Genomic DNA, 12,442 nt, shown 5'->3' on the forward strand with positions numbered 1-12,442 from the left:
TCGGCCATTTCCCGGAAGCAGTCGGTTCGCTGCGTCGCCACTTACCCTTCTCCACGTCATCCGGAAGATCCCCCGACTCCCTGAGTCCCTCAAGAACGGAGGGTAGCAGGTCGATGAGGTATCCACGCGTGAGCACGGCCGCAGCTACACGCCTCTCCGCCTCCTTCTGCGCCTCCAAAGCCGCTCGCCGCTGTGCCACGCGCCTCTCCTGAACGCCGTCAAAGAGTAGTGAAATACATCAATGGGACACGTTAGTTCTCGGCTCAGCCATGCTCTAATGTCACACCTTGGAAAATCGGTGTCAATGTTGGATATTGGTGTAAATGGCGCTGATAATTCAGTGGATTTGCTATTAGTTTTTTCGGACTCATATACATGTATGTGTTGGTAGGGTAATCCGATCAACTGGAAGGACATTTCAAAGGCATGGCTCCAAGAGAGTTTCAAATTGACAGTGAAAAATTTTAAAGACTTAAATATACTTGAATCTAGTCATCGTTTCGGTGTCGCGAATTTCGTGTAATTTTTTATCGATTCAATTAGACATTCAGACAGATTATTACGTGATTTGATGGTGTAGTGAGGAATCACATACATTTTCTTACAATCGTTGGTAAGTGATGCAAGCGAATGTGTAAAGACGAAAATAATGCTGGTCATTCATTTCGATGAACTTTGAAAACTAGATTAACTTTTGACATGAAAAAAACTATAAAATTGTTTTTCCACAGAATTTAATTCCGACACGACCCTGGTTTCGACGTTCAATGTCATCATCAGGCCTGATGATGTTGCCAGGCATGAAGGTTGAGCGTCAAAATCCGGGCCGTGTCAAAATAAAATTCTCTGGAATTGAAAAGTTATAACTTTTCATAATGAAATAAATAATTGATGAAGGTATGCAGAAGTAAGGTTCAAGTGAAGTAACCTAAATAAGAAAAATGTAATTCTCAGTGAAAACTGAATATCTTCAAACGTGAATATCTTCATTAATATCTATTTATGAGCTACGGATAGAGGTTATTTTAAATTAAATAAGGAAATAAATACGGTATAGAGTCTGAAAAGGCTATAGTAGAGGTATTACTTGAAAATTGCCACTGTCGTGGTTGTGAAAGCAATGGCAGAGGTGAGTAAACATAAACCGAGGAGCATGACAGTTCGTCCCAAGAAAAACAGCCCGCCGATCTACATTAGGAATTCGTTGGTGGTGGTCTCTTAGTGAGCGAGGAAGGCACCGCACTGCCCCTCACCTTCTCCTCCCGCAGTCTTCTCTCCTGCTCCTCGAGCCTTTGCTGCTCCGCCAGCTCAGCCGCCCGCAGCTCCTGGAAGCGCCGCTGCTGCGCCCTCAGCGCCGCGAGCTCCTCTTCCTCGAGTACCTCGATCAGGCTGTTCTCGATCGTCTTGCCCACGAGGACTTCCAGCAGAGGTCGGACCTCCACATCGAAGTCGAATAACTGCAGCAAGGGAAGAGGGCCCGGAGAGAGAAAGAGAGATTTAACATTTTGTCGATGGATATCCGGAAAGTTCTATATAGCGGAAATAATTCCAAATTCAGACAGAAAGTGCGGAAAAAAATTATTCGTTAAATGGGTTGGAGGGTAGAGCTCATCATGAATCGGAAGCATATTGGCATTTACCGATTATAAATTCAGCGGAAATATGTGTGCATAAATGTATTAATACCTCAAATACCTCAAAAATCGGAAAAAGCATTTGCTCAATATATTTTCTCTTATTTCAATCGAGTGAAATATAACTATCATCTGCTAATGGTGTACTTAGGAATGTTTTAAATCTTAAATACAGGGAGCTAATATTTACAAGGAACGTAAAATCTAGCGATCTTTATTTTTGCCTTTCATTTTTCGTTTTTACTAAGCGTATCGAAAGCATATATGAATGTGACGTAGATTTGTGAATTACCATTCGTACATAGCCGTAACTCCCTACCCGTGTAGTTGGTCACGTGATTTAATGATGACCCTCCCCCTTAACCCGTAAGAATAACAGCGCGTGTAGTCACGCAAGGGGGATGTTAGGAAAGGATCAGGGAAAGTGGTGGATTCGTTATCCTTCTAGGCATGACTTCACTGGTAAAACTAATACTCGTATTACCACCGGGACTTGGGTCAGCCAGCGCTTGTGTTTGAAGCAGATCAGCAGCCAAGTGCTATTGCTTGTTAAACACTGAGGCACCGATGTCCAGTGAACTGGAGAGTTTGAGGAAAAAAAAGATTTCATCTTCATTTATTTTATATTATGTAATTTTTTAAATATTTTATTTATCCTCTGCATTACTTTCACAGCTTTCTCCTTTCACAACGAAAAGAATATTTTGACTATTAATTAATACACCTATTCCATTCCATTCATAATATTTATCACCTGGCGTATGATTTCATGCATAATAGACTTACTCTTGTGAAACAAATATGCATATACTCAGTGATATATTCTCACAATTGAAGTGCCTCGCACCGGTAATATGACAATGAAACTTTCGTTTGCCGCATGCATTCGTATCAGATTATTTGCTTATTAAAATAATCCGTGAACATTTTATGTATTCAAAAATATTCTGAGACGATTGGCACATCATTTCAACTAAAAAAATTCAAACATTTCGGACAAAAAATTGGTGGTTGATGAGATTCGTAACGGATTCTAAATCCAATTCTATAGAATACAATCTACTCCATTACTCAAAACTCCAGCAACGAAAACCTACTATTTTTTTAATATAATTGTTTAGCATAAATGGAATGCAGTTCAAGTTAGATGACGAAAAATTTTATTAGTGTACGCGGGCTTTTCATGTTTGCCAAATTCCATGTTCACCGAAGAGGTTTGTGGAGGCAGACTTGCAGGTTTGTGATCCCTGGTCCTACATTATGAACAAATTGTGGCATATGAGTGTAAAATGGGATAGAAGTGCTAATTAATTATGGAAATATTAGTATACCTGTATGTGTTCAAATGGTCCAAATTCTATTCACCTCATAATAGCAGCTTCTTACTCGAGATCAACATATAGTTTTGCCGAGAAAAAATATTTTCTTTTCAAATAATTACAGGAAATAAACCATCAAATGCCATAAATATAGCTATTGGCACGGACCAGCTCACTCTCGCTAGAATTTTGCAATGATTTGTATGATTTTATTATGAATTTTAAAAATGAATGATTTTGATGAATATATCTCATTTACATTGAAATTTTAAAAAATATTGGCCAAAGCTCCCAAGCCACAGTGCCACGAAACGTTTCGACTTATCTCGTGCCTTGCACCTCAACCGTTGAGGTGCACTAAACCCAGCATTCGGAGAGGGAGTGACGAAAACCGAGTAGGGTCGTGGGCGAGTGGGGCAGCGAAAGTGACTATTTCTCGGATATTTCCTTTTTTTAATCTATTTTGGCCCTAGGATGAGGCCCATTTAACATTTACATGCTCAAACAAAATGGAGAGAATGACAAAGAAAGTGGTGCTTTCCCGTCATTTTATCCAAGTTCTTGGTGTCAGGAAAGCCAGATTGGCTCTAAAATGACCGTCAATGGTAATTTTAACTCTCTTCCCCCAGCAATTCCTCGAAGATTTATCTCTTCCATGCCTAGCTCTTTCTCTTTGAAATGTTTTTGCTGGCTTTGTTCGCATTTTAAGTTGAATACCCAAATATACTTATTCAAGATATAAGCAAATTCAACGTTAATTTAACTTCAGATGACATTGGTTGCTTCTTAAAATTTTGATAAGGACTCCGAACTGTTGAAAATGATGTTAAATGAGGATAAACAATTTTCGCCAGTAAACCTATGAGACGAGATATGTTTGGTACCTTGAAGTTCAGTAAAACTTATTTGCACATAATAGGCTGTGGAATCCAGCTTTCGGAATATTAATCTTTCAGAACTATGACTATCATTTACTGTAGGAGAGATACGTCATTTGGTTCACATACTCCTCTCATAGTTTTTAAAATTATGATGAATCGTAACTGCTGGCCATTAACTCATCTTCTCATTTAGATTTGAGCAGAGCGCATGAAGGCCATTTAAATAGTTTTCTAGTTTATCTAAGAATTCTCCTCTTCTATAGGATAACAAATAAAAAAAAATATAGCAAGTGTGCTGGTTCAGCTGACGTAGAAAGATCCGTATGTACGTGCACACATGTGAGTGCGTATATAATATATACATTATATATATATATATATATATATATATATATATATATATATATATGTCACACACATATATACACATACACACACACACACATATATATATATATATATATATATATATATATATATATATGTGTGTGTGTGTGTGTGTGTGTATATTGTTCAGGGGGTAGAGCGTTGGAATACTGACCGGAGGGTCCCGGGTTCGATTCCCGGGCAAGTCTCTGGGCACATGCAGCTCCACCCAAGCTATGTGATTTTTCGGGCACCAGATCTTCCTGGGAAACTATAACCGGCACAGGGAAAGGAACTGCCCCCTACCCTGATGTGTGAATTTCACACGCCGTCGGGCTTAGTACTGGGTGAACTCTATCATCACCTACCAAACCGACTTTCGGGTTGATTACTGTATATGGTTTATACACATGCATAATATACGAGGTGTGTTCAAAAAGTAAGGTGACTTTATATTTTTTTGAAAACACATTTACTCGTATCTATTCTTCATTATTCAAGTTGTCCCCTTCAAAGGTAATTCCCCCCAGATATAATACTTGTGCCAACGCTTTTTCCAATCCTCGTAGCAATTCTAATAAGCACTTCTTGATATAGCCTTGAGCTCTTCCAGCGATGGAGTCTTTATCTCCTCAATCGTTTGCAAATATTCGTCCTTTCATAGGTCTCTTCAGCTTTGCGAACAAGAAAAAGCCACGGGGGGCCAAATTCAGTGAATATTGTGGTTTAGGTATGATTGTGGTGTTGTTTTTGAGCCAAAAATCTCTCACGAGCAACGATGAGTGAGCAGGTGCATTTTCGTGTTGCAAAAGCCATGAATCTGCGGAGAGAGGACGTACGTGAATGTCCACGATTTCGTATAGCTTCTCAAGTTTATACTCGTTATCGACCGACCGACCCTGTGGTAAGAACTCCTGATGTACTACGCCACGGTAATCGAAGAAAAGAGTGAGCTAAACGCTGAATTTTGATCGAACTTGGCATGATTTTTTCGGCCTTGGTTCCCCTGGGTTCTTTCATTGGGACGATTGAAGTTTGGTTCCGACGTCATAACCATATACCCATGATTCGTCACCAGTTATGACCCTTTTGAGCAAAGCAGGATTATCATTGACGTCATTCAATAGCTCCTGAGCGATGTTCATGCGAAAATCGTCAATCCTTTTTTAATTATTTTAGTGTCCCTGTTCAAACAAAATTATGTATAGAGAATCATATATATATATCATCATATATACAAAATCATATATAAAGAAAAAATAATTTTAAAATAAAGGGTTTTTGTTTTTTAATTATGTTTCCTTGTATTTGGAAAGTATAGTATGGGTCTCTCCTTTAGGTTAAACCAATAAAACAATATGGATGGATTGTGTGTTAAAAAAACATATGGAATAAATAAAGTGGTATATTTTATAAGGAATAATATAGTATTTATAATATAATGCTTATATGTACAGTTATCATAGATTAATTTAAATCATCATTAAAAAAGAAAAAGCTTTTAGTTTACTCCCTTTCGTGTACATGAAATATACCTACTCTTTGCGACAACCACAACTAAACGCACATCTGATTGATATTTATCTTACCTTGTGCATGGCCAGCATGAATTTGAATTCCAACTGGTTGTGCGTTTTGAAGTAAGATAAAGCAGAAAGAATGTAGTGAGGGTTTCAGCGCAAGAAAGAAATGGGATTCGATATTGACAGTACAATGCCAGATAAACACACATACACACATATGCCTTTAACATTCCTTGCCTTTCGAAGTACTGCCTGTTCGTCTCGATGCTCACGAATGAGAAAGGGCAATATTCCTCGGTGATGACTTCAAATTCGCACACTGGATATCGGTAATTTTGCATAATAGATTGTGAGATGGCGACTCTAATAGATTATAAAGATAGCAGGTTTTCATATCTGATACATATATAATCTTACCCAAAATTAAACCTATGGTCAATGAACCTTTTACATTGGCATATGATTACTTTTTTGAGTTTTTTTTCGTGATGCCATCGATTAGAGTTGTATGTTACTTGTGGCACGGCTTTCTTTTCACAAATGGTTTTAAATCTTTCGCTGGTTAGGATAGTGCCACTTCCACGCATAGTTCACGAAAATGGTAAAATTATGTGGTCAACGAAATTCTTTAAAAGCATATGTATGTGATCACCGAAGTAATTAGGTGATAAAAGTGAATTGGAGCCATGAATTAAAGAGCAACTCAACTGGAAATTTAAGAACCGTGGGTACAAAAACGGGAAATAACATTTCAATTCAGAAGAGCTCTCTAAAGTTGATTGTTCTCCTAAAGAAAATTCCTAAGTCACTAACCACTCCTGTCAAGCATGACACCAATATGATACAAGAAAATACTTTATGAACCGCTAAAATCAACTCTGCTTACTCATTGAAAAATGAGCTGTTACTATCGTCTCTGATCTCAGGGAATAAATTGGATCGTACGATTGCTCGTATTTGTCCAAGCTTTTTATTTCGATGTCGCAAAGAGGCATTCAAATGTTTTGAAAAAAAAGACTGAACTCAGTAATTGATATCATGAGCTGCGGCATTTCATTTCAGCATCTCATTGTATAATTTAGGCGCAATTTGAGCTTTATTTGTTATCGCATACTGTGCAGTAAATAATGTGGGACTTTGTAGGATTCACAGTCGCTGTCTTAAGAACGTGGCGAAAATATGTTGAGCATATAAGGGCCAAATGTATTTTCTCTGTTCTCTTTTATTTAGGATTCATAAATATTGCCTTATCATACAGATTGGCACGTCTCTGGTGCATTCGTTTACATTTTTACTCTATACGCAATCTTATTGATACGAAGACTTTTTTTTAGCTCTGTTTGACATGGTGTTTACTTTTGAGTAGTTATTACCTGCAAGTGGTCTTTTGAAATAACTTATTTAAATGAAATGTTTTTTACCTTGACACCTGTTGATTTTCTAAGCATTTTTAGTGCATTACCGAGGTTTCAAGTTAATATTCATTTGCACACTGATATAATTAATGCTGAGTCGTAAGCGTGACTCAAATTACATATAAACATTCCCCCTTTATTCCTTTTTTTCTTAGTTCATTACATTTATTTCCTATTTCGAGGTTTATTTTTTGTTTCAATTTCAAATAGCCAAGTGTTTTGTTGATTTTAATTCAGCAATCATAATTCATATATTAATTATATTTGATCAAGTAATATAAACAAACGATCGGATTTCAATTTGTTTGTATTTGGATGAGGAGCAAGTTTTCGAAAAATATTGTCTGGTGAGTAATGTCCGAAACATGATTTGAAATACAGTTGGTGTAGTATGCATTCATTCAGCAGTTTCCAGAATGAAGGAATATTTCTGGCAAACACAGTGCTTTTTGTAAAAAAATATAGTATGTTCAAACGAGAATATTCGTTATCTTTAAAAACTCTCATTTTCTCTTCTTCTGTTGTGCTATGCGTATCTGTTATTAACGACCTGCAAAAAAATCATTTAATGGGAATAGCAGAACCGTCGAAGGCTACCGTATTGTTCGATATCCCAGAAATAGGGTTACGAAAAACTATTTTTTTCTGCCCTTGAGTCTCCGAGACTATCAATTAAAAATAAATTCATCTGAGTTTGAGGTCCTTTGGGCATTGAGACGGAAGCAATTCCTTGTCATTAGTCGATGCTGGTTAGTGATATGGCACATAAAGGCGTACCAAGAGTCGAATGACGGGAAGAGCGAGGGTCGAGATGATATAGTATGTATTTCTGCTTACTAAGTAGCCCGTGAGTAAAAGAAACTGTGGCGAAATACTGCTCGTGGCTGTGTCAACGAGTTGAAGTCCTCGGGAAGCGTCCATCGAATCGCTTGAAACGCCTCGGACTCTTGTGGGAATTGAACGGCCGACCCGCCAAACTTAGGGACGCCAATATGTCCTAATGACACGTTCGACGGTCAAATTGCTCGCTGCGGCCGGTTAAAAATTCCCACCCGAAGTTTTATTTACGTTTTTATGTGATCACTATTGTTAAGGGGAGGAGGGAGATTGGAGATACAGCGGGTGAAGGAACTGGAGGCACGCAAGGTTCAAAAATTAAGAGGGTAGATAAAGAAGGTTGGGGAAGGATTTCGGAAAGGTGCTCCGCCGCTGCCGCCCTATCCGCACTTAATTTTCGCCCACTCACACACCCTCCTTCCACTCGCGCCCCTTCAGGGCCCCCTCGCGCACCCTCTCCCTTACCCTACTCAATCCTCCTCAGTTGATATCCGAGGCCATTTGAATTTACGACCTCTAGATAGCCAGCCAGACATATGATTTTTGCTCGTTAATATTCGTGCCTATTTTTTTAAAAAGCATCTTATCCTACATAATTCACAGCGTCCCTTCCCAGTGAAATGATTTCCTCTGCCAAATATGTTCACGAAAAAACGGCAAGGTCATCGAAGGTGATCTCTTCTGGTACTTCATGATGAATATGAATCAAGTTCACCACGCACGTGAAGGCGGGAAAGTTGCTGAATCAGAGGTGGCGCACGTAGTCACGCCCTATGTTTACCCTCGTGTGTTACCCTATTGACAGAATTACAGAGGCCTAGCGGGCTGGTTAATCACACTCGAACAGTGTTTGATCAGTCTGCTCACGTAAATGGTTGTTTTAAAGTTGTCCTTGAATAGAATGCATCCACGAAAACGGCGATAGACCCTTCCGTTATTTTGATTTCGAGATACTATTATATTGATTTCCTTCTCCCAGAATATTTTAATACTATCGATTTGAGGTTAAATTTCATATTTTCATTTAAATTCTTCAACAAACTGGCTAGTGTAGCTAGTAGAAGATACAAATATTCATCACACTGCCCCAAAGCATGCCGTAAAATTAGTACTTGTTCTTTTGGTAACTAGTATATTTTTCGGAATAAGTTCCAACAAGCACGGCGGGTACCTTAGGCTTTCTGAAAGCAACGGGCGTAATAGTTATATCGATTTCAAAAGGCTATGTAAAGCTGTTGTTAATTTCAACACACTTCAAATTGATTAATTCAGTATGAAGATGATATTAATTATCAAATAAATAGGTAGGAGGTGCACGATACAATTTAATCGAAAGACACTATCAGCACATCTGGCAAGTTGTTCACATCATACTTAGATAAGTCGAAATGACCTGAGGAGTGTTCTAGAGGTTCACGCAGTAAATTTCGAATATGTAAACACACACTAAACATATTAATTAGAATTCACATATGATATAATGAGTCATTGCTCTAGAACGAACACCGTTTTTTAATTATTGTGTGAATTTGCGACAAAATTACGATAAACCAAGATATGAGTCTTTATTCATTTGCCTATTTTTAATAGAGCGAACTTATAACGAAAAAAATGGTCTTTTTGTACAAATTCCGGAAGTATCACCTAAGCCGAAATTTAAAACTAAGAAAGCAGTTCAAAGAACTGCGAAAGATGCCGCGATAGTAACTTTAAACGAAATCATCCACTAGTAGGCATTAAAATGCAGAATTTTCAAAGTGTAAAACATCATTCTCCTTGACCGAATGCGAATGATTTTTACACTTTGAAAATTTTACCTTCTAAGGAAGTATGCTGATGGAAACTGCTTACAGCAGACATTTTAGTGATTGAAATCAAGTGCAGAAGTATTTAATGATAAAAGACTGTATGTTTACCTCATTTTGGTAGTTTTTGAGAAATATTTAGTACTATCCTGCTCTATCAAAGACCGAAAAGTAAGTAGTGGGATTATTTTTAAGTGGTTAGCGAAAAAAAGACCTCAGTAAATTGAATAATTTTATTTTAGTCATTTAATCGTAAGGTCTTTGTAGTAAAATGTTTTCCCCAGTCTCACTCCGTCATGTTTTAGAAAACTGCGACCAAATGACGCCACTTTGTTCTCGTTCATTATTCTTATGGAAATCCTAGTCCTATTTTGGTGTTTTGAAGTCTATACGCAGACACCATGACGGCCCTCGGCCGTCATTACGACCGCGTAGACATTTTGCGTGTCGATTGATCGTAGAGAACAAGTTAAACATATTCAGAGAATTCTCAAAGAATAAAAGTCGCTGTAAAAATTCCAAAAAATAATAGAATCTTTCAACATGCATCTTGTCGCTTATCACGCTGTTTTTTATTGCGCCCGTTTACAGTATTTTTGATAATTATCAATCAATGATCACTATCGGATCCAGCTAGAAGATGGGATAGAGTTACGATATAGTATAAATCCTTTTCTAACCTCACAAACAGCTGAGCTATACATACCGTTTTCCCCACTTTGATACTTTGTAGGAATCGGTGAAAATTTTAGCTTGAAAAATTAATCTTGAACTTTTCCCTTGATTACAACTGGTTATTTATTATTTTTAGAGCCACATTTGCACTTAAGATTATGATATTTCCAAGCCAAGTGAAAGGAGTAGTAATATTTAGGGGAGGCGACCGACAGCTGAGGTAATTTGCGCAAGTGAAAGGAATATTTCATAATTTTATGGTAAGCAATGCAAATACAGCTGTTCTCTAATTTGTATAGAACTAAGCGTAGGTAATACATGATTAAAATTAATAGATGGATGGTAACCCTAAGTGAGGAGGCAGTTATGTAATTTTCGCGTAATATTAATTATGCTATGGATCGTATTTGATTCATGACGCTTCCCTTCAAAATATTAGCTCAGTGTGTTCAAGCCCATTTGCTATGCGTTTATTCAAACTTGTCATTAATTGTTGCTTACATTTATCTTTTCCGACACAAAAATGGAGCAAGTACCATGTTGTGCTGACCAAATCAGATTTTTAACAGTGAAATTTGATTTTTTCCGTACGCTATTTCATTTCCCAAATACTATTTTCCAGCTGATCGATTGGGTGACATGCCACCAAAGTATTTGACAGTAGTTGAAATATATCTAAATAACTGCTCATAGTAAATTGATTATGTTTATAGATTACGATTTTTAGATAATCACGGAAGTTACTCAGAGAAAAAACTTAATTTTATTGTTCATTCACTCTGATGGTTTTTTAAGCCAAAATTGCTGTATTTTAATTTTGAAAGAAATCTCTGTTAAAGTGGGCATTTAAGTGAAAATGAATGTATAGTATTTGGCGATAGGTATTGCGAAACAATCCTAAAGAGCTTTATTTCTTTTTGTGAACAAATATTTGCTACAAAATTGTTTCCAAATGAAATAAATTAGAAATATTTAATATTATCTTTTTTCCTTCGGACTCTTGCACAGAGTTAGTTTCAAGCTCTTTTCTTTAGATTATAAATTGAGTGCTGCTTAACGGCGAGGTAAGGTGTAACGAATCATCCAAGGGGGGGGGGCTATTTCTTCCCAAAGGTAACTCCGGAATTGTCTAATTTATAGCATTAATTGACCCGTAATTTGGGTTCCCATGCTTTCATACACACTTAAGGTATACCGCGAGAGTGGATTCCTGAAAACTCATTATAAGGAATGACCTTAACACTTCCTGGGTTTTGAGAGCGGAGAGATTTCCAGAAAATGATTCATTCGATACTAAGGAAATTATATCCCTTTTCTTTCAGGAAAGTGGTGTTTTGGGGAAGGGTTTCATAGAAAATTTACACGAAGTCGTTCCTCGATATGAATTTTCCGACTCAAGCTTTAAATGGATTGCGATTTCATTCAGTTTGTTTCTGATGTTGCTGAACCGAAATACTCATAAAGCAGTTTTTACGTGAATAATGATATTATTAAGGTGCTTGTTGACGCTACATTTCATATTATTAGTAATTACGTTGAAATTAAACATTGTTCACAAAATGCTGCGTCAGTATAGTCCACCATGGAAATAATTAATAAGGATTGAAATCAACCGAATGCACACAATTTTGCCAATTTCCTAACTAGTGCAAAATTTTTGTTGAGTGCAAAAGTTTCGTTTTCATTATATTTTATTGGATTAAGATCCAGTTAACGCTGGAGGAAACATTTCCGTGTGACCTATCATTGTTTTTCCAACTTTTCCCTATCTCTGCAGCTATTTATTAATTGAACAGTCGATTCAAAATGTTCAAATCATCACATTTTGAAGAAAATAATGTAGAGAAAGCTTGCTGGAAGTCGCGGAATGCATGGCCAATTTTGCATTTGACGTCGAGTTAGATTTCCCCTCTCTCCTAAGATGAAGATTTGCATTCAAGTTGACGCATGTACCTATGCGTTTTCCCGGCGTCGCGTGCCGCCACCC

At 37.3% G+C, this 12,442-nt stretch overlaps 1 protein-coding gene across 1 annotated transcript in view; it reads right to left on the reverse strand.

Moving 5' to 3' along the window:
* Rsph3 (Radial spoke head protein 3) overlaps window positions 1–12,442 on the reverse strand; it is a 63,386-nt gene that overhangs the window by 16,922 nt on the left and 34,022 nt on the right. Inside the window, exons 6-7 of the mRNA XM_071584286.1 lie at window positions 1,254–1,457; window positions 46–208 (exon numbers count right to left, since the gene is read on the reverse strand). Of these exons, the coding sequence (XP_071440387.1) occupies window positions 46–208; window positions 1,254–1,457 (367 nt within the window). The remainder of the gene's footprint in view (window positions 1–45; window positions 209–1,253; window positions 1,458–12,442) is intronic.

This window comes from Hetaerina americana, unplaced genomic scaffold, assembly GCF_022747635.1.
Source record: "Hetaerina americana unplaced genomic scaffold, ioHetAmer1.1.p SCAF_17, whole genome shotgun sequence".
Classification (NCBI taxonomy): Eukaryota; Metazoa; Arthropoda; class Insecta; order Odonata; family Calopterygidae; genus Hetaerina; species Hetaerina americana.